The 23,600-nt window shown below is 38.9% G+C and overlaps 1 protein-coding gene across 1 annotated transcript in view; it reads right to left on the reverse strand.

The window, feature by feature from the left end:
• Positions 1 to 23,330, reverse strand: part of RBBP6 (RB binding protein 6, ubiquitin ligase) — a 30,720-nt gene extending 7,390 nt beyond the window's left edge. The window contains exons 1-14 of the mRNA XM_084270962.1: positions 23,002 to 23,330; positions 15,575 to 15,674; positions 13,695 to 13,733; positions 13,020 to 13,056; positions 8,217 to 8,261; positions 5,732 to 5,820; positions 5,518 to 5,614; positions 4,645 to 4,784; positions 3,617 to 3,789; positions 2,765 to 2,868; positions 1,993 to 2,348; positions 969 to 1,065; positions 810 to 888; positions 647 to 704 (exon numbers count right to left, since the gene is read on the reverse strand). Coding sequence (XP_084127088.1) covers positions 647 to 704; positions 810 to 888; positions 969 to 1,065; positions 1,993 to 2,348; positions 2,765 to 2,868; positions 3,617 to 3,789; positions 4,645 to 4,784; positions 5,518 to 5,614; positions 5,732 to 5,820; positions 8,217 to 8,261; positions 13,020 to 13,056; positions 13,695 to 13,733; positions 15,575 to 15,674; positions 23,002 to 23,167 — 1,580 coding nt within the window. The 5' untranslated portion in view covers positions 23,168 to 23,330. The remainder of the gene's footprint in view (positions 1 to 646; positions 705 to 809; positions 889 to 968; positions 1,066 to 1,992; positions 2,349 to 2,764; positions 2,869 to 3,616; positions 3,790 to 4,644; positions 4,785 to 5,517; positions 5,615 to 5,731; positions 5,821 to 8,216; positions 8,262 to 13,019; positions 13,057 to 13,694; positions 13,734 to 15,574; positions 15,675 to 23,001) is intronic.
• Between the last annotated feature and the right edge of the window lie 270 nt (positions 23,331 to 23,600).

The following is a 23,600-nucleotide window of genomic DNA, read 5'->3' on the forward strand; positions in this document are numbered from 1 at the left end:
ATTTGGCCTGTTCTTGTCCCTGAGCTGTTACTTTCTTGCTTATTCAATTCGTGATTTTAGATAATCTGTACGGTGGATCCTGGTTTTTGTTTTAAGGTTTTGTAAACACAATGCAATCTAACATGGACTCCTCTCTTCTCAACTGAGAGAAAGCAGCTTGGCAGTTTGAAATGACTAAATTGAAGAAATTCAGAACTGAAATAAAATACCATTGCCTCTTCCAATAATTTCCTCAGTCAGTATCAACTAAGTTGTTAAAGAATGTTGGAGGCTGATTTCTATTGGGAAATCAATTTCTTCAGCCCTATTCAGCCAGTAATCAAAAGAGTGGCTTTCCATCTGATCTTCTAATTATATTTAATTTTTACATGTAATTATGGTTTCCTCAAAAAGTGTTCATTTTTCAGAGTCCTCTTTTCAATTATGTACTGAAGTTTTACTTTAAATAATCTTACTGCAAGCACAGATCCCCTTTGTTAAAGAGAATTCAAATTAAGCCATTTAAAAATTAATTACCACTTGCATTCTCTACAACTATCTGCACATACTTACTTCATTATAAATCAGCTGTTGTATAAGTTATGTGTTATGGCCTAATTTAACTGGATACAAGTAGGAATATATTGAATTTTTGTAGAATACTTACAGTTCCCAGCCTGGTCGGCCACCTGCTGAACGAATTGCTCCAGCTCTCATTGGATGACCTTTTGGAGTGGAGCGAGGAAAAAGAAAGAAAAACAAACAAAACACCTTTCAGTTTATCTGAAGACAGTTTTTTCAAAAGAAATTCTAAAGCCTTAGTTACTTACCAGTTGTGGGTATGGATTGTCCTTGTGGGCCCAGAAGACTTGGTAATGCTGGTTGCCTTAGTACAGGAACCTGATAGCCCTTGTGAATAAACGCAAACAGTTAGAAAATCATCTCTACTAAAATACAAGAATCATTGCTTATGTTGAAATAAATTTTACCTTCTCTTCTAACAAACTGGTGATTGACAGAGGGGAGGATTTAGAAAGTTCAGAGGCAGTCACCAGAGCAGCAGGAGGTAAAAGAGCATCGGCATCACTGCAACAAAAACCCCATTTTTTTATTATTAAAACTTTGTTTTGAACTGCTACTTGAAATATAAAGCTTGAGTACTGAAAACAGGAAAAAATTAAAAATAAACTTCACCAAAACAGTCCCAAACAAAGCATTGAAGGGAATTCTATTTGGACTACTGGCATTTAAAGGGGAAACTCACTAGAAAAACATATTATTAACCTATCTGCAATTGTGATTCTTTGCATGCAACAGGATAGCTGAGCTTGACAGCCTTCTGGATAGAACTGCTATCTGCATTCATGGCAAGGTTGAAAGAATCAAAGCCCTAAACAATGGTAAATATTTTTAATGTACTTTCATATGACTTCAGTGGCTTGCAAACAGTCATGTTTGTCAATGGTTCAAACTGACAATGTTTCAATGTTTATTATACAATCACACTCCACACTGTGTGTTACTGAGGATGACTGATTCCAATAATGATACAAATGTAGAAAAAAATATGCAGAAGCACCTGGTGAATTTTACTTGTGATCATTATTTTATACTTTTAATTTTTTACGTATTTTCTTGGTACTAAAGAGAAAGTAATATACTCAGGAACTATGCAACTACTGACATAACCACATGGTTACTTTAGGAATTGCTAGTCACATAGAATCAAAGGGCTCCTGAGAAAAAAAAGGGTTTCTTTTTAAGGGTACACCTGTACTCAATGACTTGAAAGGGAACCACACAAGAAATAATTCGGAGAAAATTCTGGCACAAGGCAGACTTCCAACTTATCCAAGTGTCCTCATTCAAAGTAAAGACAAACTCCAAAACTTCCACAATTATCTGGAACTGTCACAATTATATATAAATCATGAGCTGGGAAGCTCATGAAGAGAATTCAACTTAAGCATTTAGCAGTCTTTCATACTCACGTTGATCTACAGATTTACTTACCGAAAAGGTCCATCTGGCTTTTCACCACGGAGAGATAGGGACACTGCTGGAGGGAGATCAGAGACAACAACAGAAGACGGATTTACAGGCAGCCCAGGTGCCTGACCAGGGCCCAATGATGACAAAGCAGCAGCAGAACGTGAAGCCAGAGAAGCTAATGGTATCATTAGTGGGTCCTGCTGTCTGGAAATTGGTGGCCGGAGCAGAGGTTGCAGGTTGCGTGTTATTGTCTGTCTCATTAGGGGCGGTGGAGGTGGAGGAGGTGGTGGTGGTGGGGGCGGCGGCTGCTGCTGCTGCTGAATTTGCTTACGGAGCCTTTTGGTGTACCCAGTTTCATTTTTGAAGTTGTTCACAGCCTAGAGGCAGAAAAACATACACCACTTCAGTAGATAACAAACAAAAGTCTCCACAGTGTAAAATTACTCGTGTATTCCTGTAAATGCTATTAATGCTAAAGTAATTCAGCATACACAAATACGAACACATCACATTAAACACTGATGTCAACCACTGGTAACTGAGTATTTGTATTTAAAGTATTTTGGTGTTGACAATGAGTTTGGAAGTGTGGCAATCACACGAAACAGAAGTGCAGGCTGAATTTGCTGGATCACTGCTAAAGAGTTACAAGCTTCTGTATCAACAGATAATGGACTGGAACAGTAAATTTAGCCTTAACCCAATTTAGCCTTGCTTAAGTATTTTCTTCCCCTTCAGCTTTTTACAAGCAGAGTTTTCTTACAAACACCTTATGTAAAAGTCACCACGTTACCTGGCGTAGGAACTTGTTTGCAATTATAGCATCAGGAGAGACGTCTGTTTGATGACATGTTGGACATGTGTGTTCCTCAGATTCCAATAATGCTGTTCTGATACCTGTGAGTAATTAGAATCACCAAAACAGTTTTTAGCCAAACTAAGGAAATTTTTGGGATTCTAATCAACTATAAAAGCACATATATGATTAATGGGTGAATATGGCCTTGAGATTGTGAAGCTATAAATGTTCAATAGTGTAAAAAAATTCTGGCATGCAGCAAATAACTATACAGTTTTGGTATTTCACTATTGTAACCCCTGAAGATACAGAGAAGACTCTGTCTTAATGTTTCCACTAGTCTTTTTTTCCCTATCCAGTACAATGAAAATGTCAGCAATCTCAAGGTTAATGAATAAAACATGTTTCAAAAAAAAAACAGTAGCAGGTTTGAGTTCTGAAGGTTTTAACCACCTTTCCTATGGAGAAGAATGTAGATTAAATAGCTAATTATCCATTTGTTGCAGGCCACAAGTCATCAGTTAGATACCTAATTTTGGATGGGAGAAAGGGCTGTGGACAAACTAAAAGCATTCAATATCCACTGCTGCAATCATCTGCACAATTATGCACTTTTCTCATCCTTAGCTTTCCACATGTAAAGAGGATTTAACTAGATACAGAAGAAGGGGAGAAAGCTTTCTGCTTTTTTTTCCCACCCATTTGTGGGAGTAGAGCCTTTTCTCATTCATGATATACTTAAGTATTAGTTAGAATTGGTAACAAAGTACTTCTGTTATCTCCCATTTCTGCTATCAGATATCAGATTTTATGTTTTGAATTAAGGAACCTGACAGTAACACTTACATTCATCACAATAGCTGTTTCCACAGCAGGGAATAACAACCGCATCAGTCATTATATCTTTACAAATGAGACATAACAGCTCATCTGGAATAGGATCATCTTCTTCTGAGGAGGAAGATGGCTCCTCTGGTAAAAATGGAGGCTTTTCCTTCTTTCCTATAGCATAAGCTTCCCTAGAAGCAGAGTGAGGAAAGAAAAGTCAGAGATGGCTATAGGGAAACTTTTCCAAGCTTTAGATTTTATCAACGGGAGTTCATAGATGGAATTCTCACCCCACATTAGCCTTCTAAACCACAGGCACTGAGTCTAAACAACTTTTCTATAGCCATAACAACAGAAGAAAGAGGGGAGAACAATTTCACTTCTGTAGAAGTCTCCCATTCACTGGATCAACTAAAAAATTAGCTCAAACTAGAAAAACGTTTTTCTGACAGCTAGAAATGAATCCCATCTCTCTTTTGCCAGAGGGTAAATGTAAATTGCAGGCTCAGAATAAAGCTAGTCACCACGTAATTACATTTTATAAATGAAAAGTCTAAGTTACAGCTTCCACAAAAGGAGATCATGACAGAAAAGCAGAAGTGCTACTAAGGGCCTTTAAAAAGAACCACTGTATTCAGCACACAGTAGTATTTTCTTCATCCATAGCAACAAGAAAACTTCACTCTGTTTTAGACAGGGATTTTTACACAAATCAGAGGGGGAGGAAATCTCGGTCCAACAACTATTTGTTAAATTTTGCAAGAAGCCTTCGAAGCATAAATCATTCAAAGAGAATGATTCCAACTATAAACACCACTGAAATGTTTTGCAGAAATACAGATTCCTACCATACCACAAGTTTAACCAACTTCAGGGGTATGAAAAATCACCCCATTTTGCATTGGAAAGTAAAGGCTAAGATACAAAGACAGTGATTCCTCTCCTGTAATTACAGATACTGGCTATTTTGGCTGCATTGTCACTAAGGGATTTACATATATTTTTTCTCATTCACTTTTTGGTTGATCCATTAATTTGATACTTACGCATCAATAGTTGGTATTGCATATTTTCCAGTGTTTGTCAGCATGGCACCCTTCGTATTAGGATCCTTCACCTCCATCATAAAACTTCTTGGAATGCCTGTGCTTTTTTTAATTCTGGGAACAGACTCAAAATTTTTGTCCTGTTAAGAAAAGAAATGCAGACATAACTCAAGACAGATGCTTAAAACAAGATTTCAGTAAGTATTTTAAGCAGCAGCAGTCTTTAATTCTCCATTTATGTAGTGTAAGGCTTACTCAACTGAACTACTTATTCCCCTAAACGAATATAGCCAGGATGTTTCAAAGGCTTGAGCAGTGTTTTGAACTCAATTGACATTCTTTGGCTTGATTTCAGGTTCCTTAATGGTGAAATAGCCCTCAGCTCACCATCCACTCAGAGAAGAGACAGAAACCCGCTCCGCCTGCAAAGCACAATTCAGAGCCAGAGCTTAATTCAGAGCTCTGAATCTATCAGTCACTGAAGAAACTGATAGTCACCATGTGTATGTGAGGGTTGAATTCATACCTCGTGTATAAACATCCAGAGACTAACATTAACTGAGTCATTAGAGTTAAAACTAGAGAAAAATTTTAAATAACGTTGAAAAGTATCAAACTATATACATGGAAGTTCACAAAGAAAGATCTACAGGCATATTTAATGCTTATGACCTAGAAAAATAGGAGGACATTTTACATCTATAATTTCAAGTTTCCCTTGATTTGAAGGGCTTTGCAACACTGCCATATACTGTCTGTATTTAAACCCAAGAGAAACAATTCATAACATGAATATTCATGTTATTTAAGTCACTGTCAAGGTATAAAAAAATAAACCACCTAAGTAAGGTCAGAACTCCTCCACCATCTTACCCCATTTGTTGGGCAGTTCTTTATATAATGTCCAGGTTTCCCACAACGAAAGCAAGTGTACGATGGTGGCGGCGGCCCCAGGGGTTTCTTCATGTAACTAGAAGTTTTTTTGGGACAAAAAGAAAAAGGTACCCATGTATCTCTGGTCAAAACAAACACCTCTACAATTTTTCATAATCTTAAAAAGAACAGATTCGATGTTGTCAACACTTACTTGATGGGATCATATTCATGGCCAGACTGTGTCATCATAGCTTTTATTTTATCTTCTTCGGAAGCATTGGCTTCAGCCAGATTGGCAGTCTGTTTAACAGGTAATTATTTGACACACACATTAGAAACACATTTAAGCCCACACAGCCAAAGACAACACCACTCATCCAATCCTGTAAAGAGCAGCACAACACTAGCTGAGGCTGCATGAAAACAGCTGCTTATATAAAATATTTGTCCTGAAGATGTTCTGGGGAGTCCTTATGCCATTACATGATGTTTATGTGCCTGTTAACCTACTTGAAAGAGCATTCTTGGGCACTCAAAACCTTAGGCTCTGTTTGTACCTTACATAAAGACTTGTGTAACCAATCCAATTTTCTTCAAAGTGGACTGAAGCTATGTGTAGAAAAAAATACACTATCCAGTATTTTTGAACTGATTTTTAAGCTCCAGACTATTCAAATGAGAAGATATCCACTGTACATTTGAGAAGTATGTATGCAAGTAACACTATTTACATTTTGCAGCATTAAAAGGACACACAACAGAAAGGGAAGTCATTTCAATTACTGAAACTCAGCCTCTGACACAGAAGCATTAAAAGGAATCAAGCTTTTTATAATCCCTCAGCAAGACAAAAGATAATTTTCAGTAGAAATCTGATTATCAGGTGCTGTAGGCAGTCCAAACAGCACAACTCCCCCCTCATTTAACTCCATATTAAATGATTTAACTACCGTAAGCAAAACTTAAAGAGGTTTTTTCTGGTTGACTGTGTCCTTTTAACACACAAATTGTAATATAAACCTTATCCACAACTAGATCTTCAAATTATTGAAGCCAGCTGATCTTAAGTAGTATTGCTCAAAATGTTTTTTATTACACACTAGTCCAGATACAAGCAGGGTCTAAGGGAGTGACTGTAAATTATTTGGACCTTCAAGCACCTATCATTCAGATCAACCACTCATGTTTTCATTTTTATATGCATTCATTCACAAAACCAACCAACTAGTTTCAACATTTTATTAAATGGTTGTTTCATATACACAGGGTTTTGTTTCTCAACAGTAACATAATCCAGATCAACAGCTAAGAAATCATTTCCATTAACATTTACAGAAAACTTTACAGATACTTAACTAATTTGTTTGAACCCAAACAGTTTACAAAACACATCCAAAACCCACAAACATTAGTAGGAATAGACCAAAATTCAAATATGGCATTTAATACATAGTAATAGTAAAACAGAAAACTGTCAACACATTACCTCCAGGCTAAGCCAGTCTGCACTAAAGAGGTTAGAGTAAGTAACAGTTTTGAGCTGCTTTATGTTATGTTCCTGTATTTTTCTGAAATAATTTTCTCAAGAGCTTAAATGTGTACACCACTTGGACAGTTTTTCACATTTTAGAGTAAAGCTTCACATGAGTTTACAGAACCAAGGACACGTTTAGGGACAGCACTAATGCAGACCAATTTCTTGTGGTGGCTACCTTCCAAACTTTCATTTTTTGGTTTTGTTTTTGCCAAATGTACACAATCGAATTTCTGCAGTGAGAGAGGGAAGAAGTTACCAGTGGGAAGAGATTTCTTTCTTGAATATGAACTCCAGCCTTTATTTTTAGAAGAATGAACTAGCTACTCTGCATTAGGCCCTGCCTCCTCTAATCTTTGTAACTTTAAAGACTAGTAATTAATTGGCTAGCACTACACCTTTTCACAAAGTGCAATCACTAGTGCTTTCCCAGACAAAGTTACACATTGTAGAGCAAAAAAAGGCAAGCAGTTCCATAGCAAAACATGGCATTACAACAGTTTCAGAAGGTCACATCTGCCAATATGCCACACATACACATTGGTATATTCCTATAAACAATTAGGTACAATTACACAATTTACACAGTCTGCGTTCAAACAAATTAGGTTGTGTTGTCCACTCTAAATATATATATATACTACAATTTATTAAATTGTGCAGCATTCAAAGAATGTGTCTGTAACTATTATGACTAAAATTCAAAATAGTCATGCAATTGTCCATGTTACAGAAACGCTTCTACTTTGGCTGTTGCAAACCCCCCTGGAATGTCCATAACTTACAGCCAATTAAATTCTTCTGTAAAAATTGTGTTAGTTTCCAAGGCAAAATTAACGAAACGTATGAAAAACGGTAAACAGCTTCTGAAGGGCTTCTTCTTTGTGTCTTGAAGTTGAGTTATACTGCAACATTATGTTGAGGCTGATAAGGTACTCCCCTTCTATCTTCCCAAACTGGGAACTACTCTTTACAGGATAGTATCAAATTATACACACATTTTAAAGTTAAAATAAATACTTGAAATTATTAGAAATTAAAGGGTTTTTTTTTTTTTTTCAAATTACAACAGTTATTCAGCTATAGATCCCAGGATATATTTAAAAATAGGAAGCAAACACTTTTTTTTTAAAGTATTTGACAAGAATATATATATATATACCTTAGTAAGCTGGGCCAGAGAAATAGATGCAGAAGAGTCATCAATCTGTTCACAAAAAATTAAACACATATTCAAGTTCTACAGTCAAAACATAGCAATAGTTAACCTCTACTGTAGTCTGAAAGCCTGCATTATATCCTCTGAGCGTCACTGAAAAAGGCATTTCCAAGCTAATGTATTTATTCAAAACACAGTCCAAACCTATGAGAGCTTATAAGAGTGCCTATATAGTTAATAAGAAACTAAAATAACCAAACCCACTTGAGCTCAACTTAGTGCTCCAGAATATCTCAAAGAAGGACCCTTGTCAAATGCTCACAACTGCTTAACAGTCAAAGGGAAGCCATAAATTTTCAGCTAGACAAGATTTAATAAAAAATATCTAAGTTTGAGAAAGAAGCATCACTAAAGGGAACCTTTTTTCAGTGCTGTTTATAAATTAGTCAGTTAATGTCTCACCATTTATAAATGTACAGTTAGGCTTTTATGAACACAGTAGCTGCCTGTCCGAATAAAGCACAGGCACATCAGCACTGAAACATGAACTGTGCCCCTTCTGTCAGCAAGTTTAAAAATGCTAAACTCACCAGCCCCCCCACAACCCAGACAAAACCACCAACCTAAACCAAAAGCCATGAAAGTAGCCCACCTTTGTCTAGAAAAACCACCCCAACCAAACACTTAAATTAAAGCTGTTTAACATGATAAAGTAGACTATAAAAATCGAGAAAAGTGGTTTCTTGTGTTTTATTAGAACACAGAACAGACCTTACCAGGCAAATTAGTTTGGGAAGTGCAAGAATTTAGTATTTTCCTTGCTATCAGACCAAAGCCAATTTTTAATAGCAGCCCAGTATTAAATGAAGAAAAGCAAGGAAGTGTAAAGCATACTGTTGGTGATGAAAACATGGAATTCAGAGCACAATCCTGCAACTTTTCTCTCCATTACAAGCACACTCCCCCCTCCCAGCTGCCTACTGGGAACATCTTTCAAGAATGAAGTTCCCAGACCACTCGTTAGTAATGGACCGTGGTGTTTATCGAGAATTAGTACTGAAATGCAGTTTTTCCACCAGTAAAACAGGTAACTCTTATTTAGTTCCTTTTCCAGTATATTTAATTATATTATACCACAAGCAGTATTTAATCTTACACTAATAAAATATTAAAGTCACTCAATTCACTGATTACGTCTGAAGTTGTTAAAAACCATAGAATAAAATTTCACAATGGAAACTGAACAGCTCTCCTCAAGAGGTCACCACATTGATCTGAGGAAAGATTAAAATTCTTCATTGGAAAAAGCTCTTGTCCTTTATTACCTAATGGAGTGGGAAGAATTAAAGGGAGTGGGTTTAGCAGACTCTGGGGAAGAAAACATTTACATGATGATTCCTCACTCCAGTTAATCATTCCTTCTCTACATGTTTAGGAAAGCACATACAACATTACTGTATTGCTGACAAAAATCTTCTTGAAAACATGCCTTTGGAAAGGAACACCCAGATCTGGAAAGAGACCTTCTTTTCATGGCAAATCTTAGCAGAAGATTTAACTTTCCTTCTTTTCAGAACATTTAGTACCTAGTCACGTGAAAAAAAGCAGCCTGATGAAGTATTTTGAAGCTTCCTGCTCCATATGCCACTCTTTTACATGTGGAAAAACTGGCCTGGGTTCTCTCACAGCAGGCACACCACTGCCATACTGTGATTCTTCAGAAGAAAACAAGAAATTAGGAAAGCACCCTATGGAGTCTACTGTTAAACAATCTAGTCTAAAACAGCCTAGTATTGATCAGTAACTGAAATATAAGTTAATCAACTGTTAATAAAATCAGTTCTTGTATTTTTTTAGGGAGCACTTATTACATGGCCTGCAGGCAAGAGTCTAATTTCTTAAAGGAGGCGATAGTACTCCCTTCTAACAGCTACCAAAAGCACCAGCAAATAGATAATGTACTATTTAGTATGTTTGCCCAGCAGTAATCTTCCAAATATCCTGCATTCTTGTGTCTTTTTTTTCTTTAAATTTCTTCTAAGTATTTCCTGTCAGTCTTTCCAATCAGTCACATAGATACAGCACCTCCACAGAACCTGTGTACAACCCTAAGATAATACCGCGGAAGAACTGGAAAAACCCCACCAAAACTAACCAACCCCCTCCCTCCTCCCAAACCCTCAAAACCAGAATTCACAGTCAATGCATTAACTCTCATTTCATGCAGGGACTGAACAGAAACTAACAAAGCAAATGGAAAAGAGGACAAAATAATGGGAGGAAAAAGGCTAGACTCACTGGCTGAAGTGCTACATTTAAGTTACAGTGGTTTCCTAAAACCTGATACCCTGACTAACCTAAAAATTCAGCCAGAAAAGATCACAGTTGTGACAGTGTGAAAACAATGGGCATGACCCTCTGCATTTCTGCAGCTTCTAAGGACAAACACCAGAGATCCTTGCAGTTACTGAAACAGTAACACTAAAGCAAAGAAGATCCAATTCCTTGATTTGGCTGCAGTAAGAATAAGAGAGCAGCGCAAATTTACAAGTGTAGAGTGACAGCTAAAAGAGCAAGACAAATGATAAAATATTCAAAGCTTTTGGGCATCCTTTTAAAAAAAAATCTTAACTAATTTAAATTTTGCTGTTGCTGTTTGATCAACAACAATCAGCAAGCTTTCCAGTGATTTATTCCTACTAAAGATCCAGCTTCTGCTTTGAAACACATAAATACATGCATTTTAAAGAAACCAAACTGACATACAAAATCCCCACACTTTAGACCAAGAGCTGAGGCATCTTTAAGCATAAAGCTAATAGTGTTTTTAACACTAGAAGCACATGCAGCTGCAGTGCTTTTACAGTAAGAAAGAAAACCTGTAGAGAGATGCAAGGCTTCCGTCCTCCCTATGGCTACCCACAACCCAAAGAAAGCAAGCTAGAGGGAAATGCTTTTGCTTTGCCTTTCATTTACTTTAATTAGTTTTAACTAACACTAACTCTTTTCCCTCCCACAACAGGATACGTTTTTCTTTGAGACATCTATGTTAGATCGTGGTAAGATCCTACTTAGAAACGTAATACAGACATGCCAGGGAACACACGAGGCTAAAAGAATGTTAACTTTATTTATGAACATGTGATTTGTGTTTATACACATGCTAGTAAACAAAAAGAACTGTTTTCAAGAAATAAAAACCCATCTGAATTAGATCAAGTACTATAAATGTGGTTTACATAAATGCATTACATTAACTACTCGGGTCACTGGGCCAGTTAAACTAACTCAAACTCACAATGAGAGGCATTCATGTCCAAAAAGGAAATTTGAATCAATCATCAACTCTGGATGCAGATTTAAACTGATGTGTTTTTATACCTACACACAGGAAGTTTTCAGTTGATTGTCTACTATTCCACAATAATCAGAGGCTGTATTCTTCACAGAACACAGACCCAGAGTTCATGAATTTCTAGATTAACTTATCCTAACAGCTTATCAAGTGATCAGATCCAATGATCCAGGGTTAGTGTAATGCCTCACACCATTCTAGTGAAGAAAAAGCAGTTATACGTAAAATAAAGATGAAAATAAAAACCACCAAATAGTATAAAATTACTAAAAGGACTATTTTGAAATGCTTAGTTACACATGTCGTTCAACCGAGGTGGCAAATCAAATCAAGAACTAGACCATTACTAGTCAAGTATTTGTGTGTTAACTTATATTTTAGCAGCAGAAAGACAATGTTTTAAAGCTGAAGAAAAATGCTGCTCCTTTTCCAATGTAAATTCAAAGTGGTGGTATACTAAAGAAAGGATTAACCTTTGAAAAATTAAAGCATCAGCATCCAACCCTGAAGTCACCCAGATCCAAAAATGTACTGCAAGCAGAAGTTAAGAAAAATGACAGGGATTTTACCCACAAATGCACCAGGCTCTAACTTTGTGCCAGAATTTATATTAGATATTTGAAGACAAACTATTAAACTCATCTGCTTCATCAGATAAAGTGGAAAGATCAAATGCAGAACTTTAGAATACCACTTTGTGTAGCAACGATATTTAAATTCATGGCAATCTATTAAAGACATTTATGTACTCAGAGGGGCCCAAACAATATCGCTTCAATTATACAGTTTTAGGAACAAATACCCAAGTATTTAAGGACATCAAAGGAATCATTTAGCTGCACAGAATTGTCCTCAAAACATATGGGATATATTAGTTTTGGTATTTGTTTGAACCCCCAAGTAAGAAACAGTACCAGTTTAACAATAATGGTTTCTCAGTGGTTTTTGATAACATTTTCAAAAACCATTAGGCAAAAAAGTATTTGAAAACAAAAGCTAAGTGATACAATGTGAAAATGGCAAAAAATACACTCCAAATAATTTTTATTGCAAGAAACAAAAAGCACACAACAACCTATACAAACATACAAATTGCTAGCTATAGACAGACAGATGTAGAACATGGCACCATGTTCAGTTGTGTAAACCTTGAACCTACGTGATCTGAAACGATCATACATTATCTGTACAACACAAAGTCATACAGGAAAGATTCTAGCATATTCAATATGAAATACAACGCATTGCTAGGCACAAATACCAAGAGTCACATTAGAACTGTGCAAATGATCAGGTTTTTTACTAAGCTGAATCAAATACATTGTATTTACAACATATACTATGTTTTACTGGAAAATATTAAGTTAATGGCTGGGAAATTAATAAAGGCTACATTGTTTAGAATTAAGTGCAGTGTGTAGGAAAAAGTGTGAGATTGTGTTTTTACATACTGCTTTTGATGTTCCACTCACTGGCTCAGTTCGACTTCTAGAAGAAGAAATAAAGGTGATCAGAATTTACAGTAGAACACTTGCACCCAACATAAAGCAGTGAAAAAATATTATAAGGCCTGAACATCAAAACATCACGTTCTGATTGTCAAACAAATGTGGAAATTTATGTAAAAATGTTCTCTCTTGGTACATTCACAACGCAACTAAAACACACCCCAAATCATGTTTCTACTTTGTCACAAATTACTCTAAAACTTAAATACTGAACACAACAGTGCAAGAGGAAGTCCTCAAATACTTTCTCTGCTATGTAAATATCAAACCCATGATGTCTGTACCACAGTTTTGTTCTCAAATAATCAACCATCAAAATAGGAAGGTAGCCAAGCTGTATATTCCTAGTATTACAAATAGAAATTAAAGCACTGGATCTGGTATCTGAGAACAGTGGTAGTCTAGACACTTTTAAGTGCAAGTTTACTTTTAAGAGAAAAAAAATAAAATCAGTCATCTGACAAAGGAGTAACATAAAAATGTCACAGTGCTTAAAACTGTTTCTTTGTGGAAGCCCAAGCACTGTTCAGATATCTACTATATTTAGCCATCAAAGTGCCAAAATACTAAACGTGTTACATATGCTATATTGACTAAAAATAGTAGTAGAAATATCACCTGAAAGCAGTTTCTAGGATTTTGTGCGATTTAGGAGTCCTGTGACAAAAGAAAAGGTCTTAATTGCCAGAATTTGCTTTAAGAAAATCTTGAAAATGCTACAGTATTTTAGGAAATATTTATTACATTTGAAAATTTGCTGAGATTCCACATATCATTGATCTGTATCAGCATGCTACTCATCATGAATCATTCATGCAACCCTTAATACAAGCAATTCATACATCACTAAAAGTGTCCCATGAGCAGAGACAATTCAAAGGCTGCTACAGAATTTATGTACAAATAGAAAAGTTTCATGCTTCTTGCCACTGCTAGAACACCACCTGACCTGCCATTACAGCCACGTACCTCCTAAAGATGAGGAAGTACAAGGAAATACTTTAGCCTACCACACAAATTTCCTCATACATTTACCTTGAAGAACATACTACAAGGTGATTAACACATTTTTGAATGCCTCTCCACCATTACAGCACATATTTGTAATTCCCAAACATTAATCACTCTGCTGGCTGTTTCTGCAATGCTTCCAGCTGAAGGAATAGAAAGCTAATCTGCCTAGTTAGTTTTCAACATTGAAACAGCAGTCTTTTTCTTTCATTATGCCCACATACACGTATTGATCTTAGACACTAGCAGCATCTATCCTCTCATTTTAGGGCAGCATTACAATACCAGAAAAGGGGGCCATCCAACTAGAAACAGGATGAATTGACAAGACAGCACTAAGCATATTTGAATTACCTCCCAAAACAAGGCCATGTTTCTAAGTACAACACTGTGGTACCCAGAATTACTAGGTAGTGCCTGCAAGCACTACAACTAGTGCAGTAATACACCCACAGTTTTCATGCAGAGCCACATAAATTCAGGGGTTTCTTGGTCTCAAACACTTCATATGTACCAGGATGCTGCTGTACTGTTCGAGACACACTGAAACTCAGTGCATTTACTCAGAGCCAACAGGAGAACATGACAAAACCACAAGCTAATAATATCTACTAGTTGTGGTGGAGAGGCACATCTTTAGCATTGTTTGAATGATCACGTTTTCCAGCTGCCTTAATGTAGCTGATCTAGAACTGGAGTGTATGAATACAGAAGTGGCAGCAATAATGCTGCAGTCAAGGGTAGCATTTGAGTATTTGTACTTTAATCAATACATCCAATTACCTGCTTTCCATAAATCTCAGCAATATAGAATTAAAAACTGGAGGACAGATACCAACTTAGGATAAATTCAGACTAAGATAACTAGGAACATTTGGCAGTGTGCTAAACTGCTTTCTGAGTTTCAAGTCTGGAAAGGAGTAACTACTCCTCAATCATACTTGCAAAAGAGGTGATACAGTTAAGGATATTATTCTTCTTCCTCTTACCCACAAGGGACATTGTCCTTAGGAAACTAACAGGAATCACTTATGAATGAAACCTTGCTTGCATGTTTCACCAGCTGCCAATCCCTGGCCTTTCCTCTATTGCTGGTATGCAAACCCCCCAGAATTGGGGCATAAGAATATCTGCCATACTCCAGTCCCCCTCCCGTAAATGTAAGAAACAGTCAAACACTTGACTCTTGTTCTTGGGAACAAATTTTAAGTTTACACTACAGTGCATATCTTTCTTTAATACAAAAGCAACATAAGCAAGCACAAACACCACGGATTTTCTCCAAGTAAACAGGATCTATAACTTGGGTATCAGAAGAATCAACCCCAAGAAATCATCTTAGTTATCACTAGAGAAATTTAAAAGAAAAACAAACAGCTCCTTTATGAATAAAGGTACACTCTGAATGTGCCTGTAAACTACCATCAATAAAAAAGTTAATGCACTGAAGCCCATCACAAATACCACCATGCTTTATGGATACTTACATAACATATGTTTTGCTGGTAGCTTTGACACCTCCAATAGGGATTCTTCTAACAATTACTGATGAGTTCTTCGGAATCAGCGCATTATCATCTGTGTATTCTGAAACATAAATACAGAAAAAAAATAAGTCAATTAATAAGAATGTTATTTTAATATATGTATTTATATAGCACTTCAGAGAATCCCTTGACAAATGGGAAAGCAAAATTTTATATGTAACATCATGCTTTTATTGTCTCAACACTACAAGAACACTTCAAGAAATCCTTGAATTTGATTATCAAACAGAAGCAGCAAAATCTTTTTCATTAAAAAAAAAAAAAGTTTGAATGCCAATAGCAAAATAGTCTCAATGGTCACCAAAAGAGCCTGCTATTACATTAGGTGCTTTCCTCATCTAGCTTTGAGTTGCTTTTGCTTCTGTTAGGGTACAAACCCAATAGCTCTCTGGAGAGAAGCAAACCACAACTAAGTCTCACACGACTAAACCACATTCTGAAGCCTGACTAGTCTGCCTGCCTGTAACAAAAGAGCCACTCAACTGAAGCACCAACGCTTTTGGTCATTGCTTCCATAGTTGTTAACTAAACCTGCTTCACCTATGCTGCTAGTGCAGAGCAGTCTGGCAGAACACTCTTGGCACTTAAACCAGCACCAACCACCCTTCCTCAGCTGCTCAGTGCTTTACATTTACATGGAAACGAAACTGGCAGTGCTAGAATTTGGATCATACAAGTTTCAGGGGTTTTTTGAGCTTGCTTTCACAAGTAGGGCAGAACTGCCATGTCCCCTCTTGTGGTGGTTTGGCCCTGGCTGGAGGCCAGATGCCCACCCAAGTAGTTCTGGGGCATCCCCACCCTTCACAGACCTTGGTGCCTGCAGAGTTTCTTACATCTTCTCACTCCCTTCTCTGGGGGCAAAAAGCGGCTGCTTGTGTTTTTTTACTTCTTAAATGGGATTCCCAGAGGCACTGTGACCATCACTGATTGGCTTGGCCTTGGTCAACAGAACTCCAGCCTTGGTGTTTACTCTCTCCGGCCTGTAGAGCTTCTAGCTGCTTCTCACAGAAGCCACCCCCTGCAGCACACCCCCTCCTCCACCAGAACCCAGCCATGCAGAACTACACCACCTCTTAGGATAATTATCTAGCAAAAAGTAACCAAAGGGACATGAATTCTCTCAATTCATGTTTTTTTTTTTTCTTTGTAGAGCAGCAAGACTCAAATGAAATTACTTAAGCCAGCCTTTAAAAGCCTTTAGAAAACAGCATGCCTGAAGCCATCTGTGCTTTGCCTTGGCTTACACTGTGTTAGTCTTTTGAAGAAGAAAGCCTTCTGACCTCCTAGGTAAGACTCAAAGGAAAAACACCACAACCACCCTACTACCTGAGACACTTTGACCAAGTGTAAAACAAAGATGTCTCCACAAGAATCGGTGTTCTTACATAGGCTTGATATGACTAAATATTTTACAGTTGTATAAGCAGTCATTCCCTGTAATCTGCTTATAGTTTTAAATATTAAAAGCCTTTACCTTTGCAGACCAAATCCAAACAATGGACTGAAAACCAAAGATGCTGTGTATCTAGTCAAGTTCTCTCTTCACACACAAAATATGAGTATTTTGCAATTTATGCTCCCATTTCTAAGTGCATTATTCCTGTGTGCAGAAACCTTTCTTAGACCAAACCATACCTACACCAGAATGAAATAGAAGTTTTGCTTCTATTTCAAAATGACAGAATGCTTCTTCAGAAAACTAAGAAATCATTTAGCTGAAACTAATTCCTGGTCTTTCCCTCCCCAGGGAAACAATAAGCTTCCTCTGAACTTCTAAACAAAGCAGTTTAAAACCACAGAATGGGCTACTAATGAAGAAATTGGAAGCTTTTACAGAAGTCAGATATTCTGAAACTAACCCCTAGAGCCCTTTTCAAAAGGGAAATCCAACCATTACACAGCCACCTGTGAAGAAAGGCTGCACCAGGACTTTTTTTTTTTTGAGGGAGCCAGTACCAAGGCCCAAACAACTGGGAGATCATGCCAGCCCTAGTTCCCAAAGACCAACCCAGCTGTTTCTACCTGCTGGAGTCACACAGTGTATTCCTTCTGGGCCAGAGCACAAACCACTAAGACTGAGATTTTAGAGATACAGGATAAGCAACAGGGGCTCCACCGAAAGGCAGGAGTTTCCTAGACCTGTGCCAAATTTAGCATTGCAGAAGATGAGAAGTGGCAGTACCTCTCTCACAAATTATGAAAACCTGCAGATGTCAATTGCAACATGAACAACAGGCACATGATGCAGAAAGTTAAGTCCTCTTTTACTATTTTGTCACAATTCACTGGCAAAAGTATTAACATCTGCCTGCTGAACAACCAATCTGCATGCACACATAGATAGGCTTGCTTTCAGTCCGCTTAAGCGTGCAGTGAAGCTCCAGCCATGTAATAACATCCTGATAAAACTGAATTCCCCATAGAAGTTGTTCAGCATTCATATAAATGGCTCAACTGAAGACTGACAATAGCTTGGTGAAGTAAAGGCTTTGTCAGGGACACTTATCAGGGCACGTATTTGTATTTGGTACTTGAAGTATCACACTAGGTTGGTCACTGCGCCAGAACTTGTGGGAGTACACACACAGCAGATATATTGCTGAATTAGTTCTGTAGAAAGACAGATAGCAGTTGGCTTCAATACATTTATTTTTCCTTCACCTCAATTAACTGAATTCATTCTGGGGATGACATTTTATTAAAGATGAAGTAAAACAATGTAGACTAACAAGTTTGGTCCTTAACAGAAAAGGACTACAGCTGGAGCACCATTCCTGAAGTCTCCAGAAATTTTTGTTTGTTCCATTTAAATTTAACAGATGTCAGTTTAGCCTGAGAGCTGCTAGACTATGTTGGCATCTCCCAGCAGGATCCTGTTCCCGTGGGCAGCACCATCCCCTAGCAGAGACTTGGCAACTACCAGGACCTGCAAAGCAGTGTCACTCTGCCTCACCATGTGACTCAACATCTGCAAAGTACGCAGTGACATCATACTCAACAAGGCTACTTTTCATACTTGTCCAAGCAGAGCTCCAACAGAAGTGTTCAACAAAGCCGAAGATAACATTGTTGATTCCTACTCTTTTATAGCACAAAACTTCTTCTACTGCCAGTGGTGACCAGTAAGTGGCTACCAGGCTTTTGAAAATCTAACCTGTGATTAAAAGTAAGGATTCAACTCAGAAAGCTTGCAAAAGCAAAGGAAGATTTGGATGCAACATCAAAGTCAAGAGCAGAAGAGACCTAACAGTCTAAAACTTGCTGTCTATTCTATGAGACAACAGTATGCTTCAAAGAGTTAAGGGAAAAAAGTATTTCCAGGAATGAATGAAGGCAGACAAGTTAAACAACAGCTACTTTGACTGCTACTTTGTACTGACTTAGAAATAGTAAATCAACAATTGCATTAATATCCACAACCTTCTTACTGCACAAGAGTACAAACAGTTCAAGTTATGTACTGAAGTTTATACTGCTTTACATTTAATGCATGATAATCTGCTACTTTTAATAATTTCTGTCATATACATGCTTTAAGCATATTACTGAAACAAGTTCCTACTTTTTCATGGCTTGCTTTAATCCACCATTTTGATTGTCTCAGCATTGCAAAAGCATCCCCCTGCACACTATCTAGAGAACTATTTCCACCCATTTTTTTCACCCCAGCTCATCAAAACAGAAAGCATCAAAAGGCAAGCCTAGATGAGAAACCACAAAGAAAAACCTTTATTAGGCTTAGATGCCTTGCTAACCAGCTATTATGCTACTGGGAGAAGGATTTACAGAGTAAGAAATTAAAATTACTAACATGCCAGACTGTGTCCACCAGCAAACAGGGTAACTCCCAAGAACACCCTTTCTCTGTAGCACTTAAAAATACGCTTGCTCATTATGGGATTTTTAAATGCTCTGTTCTAATCACCACCACTTGCACACTTTGCAACAAACAAATCCTCTACGTAGCTGGCACTGAAAGCACTGCCTCTAAACATCCTGATTAACAGACTGGACTACTATTTCTGGATTTTCAGCTTCCACCAAAATAAGCATCAGTAATCTCGCTGCCCTGCTTCAGCTCAGGTAAGAGTTAATTTTCTTCCTAGTAACTGATGCAGTGCTGTGTTTGGAGTTCAGGATGAGAATAATGTCAATAACATGCTGATATTTCCAGTTGTTGCCCAGCAGTGAAGAACTTTTTAGCTTTTCCTACTGGCTTGCCCATGAGAAGGCAGGGAACAGCCAAGCAGCTGGGAGGGGACACAGCCAGGACAGCTGACCCTAACTGGCCAAAGGGATATTACATACCATATGATGTCATGGTCTAGGGGGGCAGGCCTCAGGATGCAGTTCAGCTTGAGAATTAGATGAGTATTGACTTCAGTTGATGAGCTATTGTGCTGTGTATCATTTGCCTTCTATTTAAGTCTTCTTTTTCTGCCCTATTAAACTACCTTTACCTCAACCCATAAGGTTTACCTTTTTCTCTTCAATTCCCTCCCCCATCCCACTGCAGGCGGGCTGGACAAACAGCTGTGTGGCTGTTTTAGCTGCCTGCTGGGTTAAACCACAACACTCACCTACCACTGGTCCACCATCATTTCTCGAATTACCTAGTTCAGTAGGCCAAGCAGTTCATGGAAGTTTTCATTTGTGTTATTATTATTATACAATACTGTACTCCAAAGAACACCTATATTGCTTTGAAAGGATGAGTCAATGAAATCTAGCATCGTTTCAGTCATTAATCTGATTATACAGACTGCCTGATGCTACAATGTTTTATTGGCACTGCCTGTTGCTTCAGCATGTTACTGGGAAAAGGAAAGCAATGGTGGAGACAAGGTGGTACTGAACCCCACTAAGCACCTGTCCAAGGGACACTGACCCTGCTGACAGCACATCCCCACTGCACTGTAACATCCTATACTATCTTGTAACAGCTCCACTGTTAACATCGTATTTTTGAATGGGTATGTAGCTTACTTTCAACTCGCCCAGGAAATGGGGAACTCCATATCCTTTCTCAGAGCTCCGCACAATAAGCTGTGTGGCAACCCAAGAATTAATTGCACTATGAGGTACAGCCACAGTAATCACCCATATTAGCACTGCAACAATGTGGCACAGTGAAGGGCAGCATTTAAAAAGCCTTCTCCAAAATGCCAAGTTTGCACAGTGCTGAAGACATTCCAGTAGACAGGCATCAGCTGTGAGGCCAAATGATTTCACTCTGAGTTAGCATGAGCTTGTTGGGAAGACATCACATCGTGGCACTACTAAATCTATCAAGTGCATACTACAGCACTAACTCAAGCAAGTTCTGAGTTCAAGAGCAATATTCTTCCATAAACTATTAATCTAAGACCAGTTCAGAGTCACATTTTTGGTTTTACAGATCTTTGTGTTTAGCCTGATAAACAGAACAGCATGTTCTTTCAGGGCTTTGATCCAAAATGTTACAGGGCAAAAAGAGCACTTAAACATCAGTTCTGGAGTTTGCAGCTCTTCCACAGTATTGTGGAAAACAGGTCAAGAAATTCAGATTAAATTAGAAAAAAGGCAAGTTTAAATGCATCGTTCTTGAGTAAAGGCTTTTTTGAAGGCAATTCTGCCTTCTACAGTAAGGATGGAAGAGGACACCCCCTCCCCAACAGGTCCCAATCATCCACTTTGCCTTCCCAGCATCTTCAAATGTTAATAATATGATTTTTTTTTCTACTGATACTAGATTTCCATCATGAAAAGAGCAAGTCTGGAGTACTCTGAAAAATCTGAACAAGTAGGCTATCTATCTTCACTCAAGTTTCACTTTGTTCTTTCCAAGATAATTTTAGCATTTAAGTCACGACTCCTGCACAGCTATTAAAAAACCCCAATACTTTATGTCCACATCTAAGAATTCCAACTATCTCATTTATGCAGGATAACCTGGTTTAATTCCCCCCCCATACATTCTGAAGGTGAATTTAAACATCTACATCTGATTCATAAAAACTGCTACGAATATAAGCAAAAAAATTGGCATGCATACATACATACTGCAGTGAAATGTGTTTTCTAGCTTTGCTCTGAAAACCACTGGGAGATTTTTGCATTTTCACATAGAAAACACGCTTACAAAAACTTCAATAAGCATCTGTGCCACCAATAGAACAAGTTTAAAATTTCAGACTTCTTTTATGAAGGTCAAAGTGCAACACAAGTTACCTAGAGGAGGCTCTTCTCCCTGTTAAACAGGAGTAATGCTCTTTAAAAAGTATAAAAGATATCCCTCTTAATTTCACCTTTAGGAAACACCACTTTTTTTTCCCCACTGGCTTTTGATTACACATACAAGAACAAAGCAAAACACTTTGTAAAACTGGTATTATGCATCTGCATGTTAGTGGGCCAACATATTTATGAGCAGTCTGCAACAAAGACTGGTCTTTTTACTATTTTATTCAATACCTCCAGAAAAATTCACCATTTCTGAAGTGTATCTCTACCTATCTACCTCATGCAATCCAACTGCCTCCATCTCTAAGACCCATAACACTGTGTTGCTAAGCCTCTTCAGACTCCTGAAAATAGTTTGAATACCTGTAGATAAACAAGTTAGGTCCAACCATTTTAAAGGCTAGGGCTGAAGTTACAGTTACAACATACAACACTTTTATTTCTGATGTTGCATCCAAAAGTGTTCAATCATATTCAACCTTATCAAGATGGCAGATCATTGAAATACCACACTAAGTAACATAAAACTCATCTCTGAATCAAGCATTTCTAACATATATTCATTATAAGCATTCTGCCAGAAAACTTCAGTTCTTCTGGTGACAACAACTGCAATGGGCACAAAACCAATTTTCCAATGAAGTGGGATAAAATAACTTGAAGGCAAAATTAAGCCAACAAAACCACCTTTCAGCTTTCTCCAGCACATTTCAAAAATCTGGCAAGTTTGTTATTGTAAGATAGCCCCTCCAAATTCCTTATCATTTTAGGTAGAAGAATTCCAGGAAACCAAAACTTCTGTAAGCACCGTATGTCGCACATCAACCACGTATACGCGTAGCTCCGCGCCCACAACACACAACTGAAGGTACTGGTCCGAACAGCAACTCCAGAAGAACAGCTCTGTGAGGCCCCAGCACAAGTCACAACTACCAACCGCAGCTGAATCACCTTATCGCTTCCCACCGTGCTTAATCCCCGGCGCCGCTCGCCCTCCCTGTCCCCCCGCACGCCGGCGGGATGGGCCCCGGGCTGACTCACGCTACGCGGGGACGAGCCACAAAGAGCAGGCCGCGGCGGGGCGGTCTGCTACGCCGCCAGCCGTGCGATCCCCGAGGCCCCCGCGCCTACCGCCCCCCACGAACCTTCTTTGGTCTGGGCGTTTGTGATCTGCAGGTCGCAGTCCGCCGCCTTCAGCTTCTCCCGGCCCATGATCTGTCGCTTGAGGTCACACAGGGAGATGTGGAGACCGTCGAAGGTGACCGTATCATAGTTCAGCTTGGAAGAGAACTTGTAGTGCACGCACGACATGATCGGAGCCAGGCGGTGCCCGCTCCGCGATGGCGCCTACCGCAGCAGACGGCGCCGGTCAGGGCCCGCGGCGGCGCGGGAAGGGCCCACCGACCGTGGGGGCCGGAGCGAGCAGCGCGGGCTGAACTCGAGCAGGCCGGCGCTCACAGGCCGCGGCGCTCCGCCATGGCCAGGCCCCGCGGCCTGAGGCAGACTCTGCTGGCCGAGGCCTCAGCGCTCCATCGCGGCGGCGCTGCGAGGCCCCAGCCCCCGCAACGATTCCGGCCCGCGGCCCTTGGGCGATCGAGACGGGCAGCGGCGGCGACGCCCTCCCGGCTCCTCCTCGCGGCCCCGACGAGAGGGCGAACGACGGGGAGAGGCCCCCCGCGGCCCCGGGCTCAGGCCTCCGCTCCCTCTCTCGCAGGCGGCGCTCCCAGGCCCCACCGCTCGCTAT

The sequence above is a fragment of the Gallinula chloropus genome (genome assembly GCF_964237585.1).
Source record: "Gallinula chloropus genome assembly, chromosome: 15".
Classification (NCBI taxonomy): domain Eukaryota; kingdom Metazoa; phylum Chordata; class Aves; order Gruiformes; family Rallidae; genus Gallinula; species Gallinula chloropus.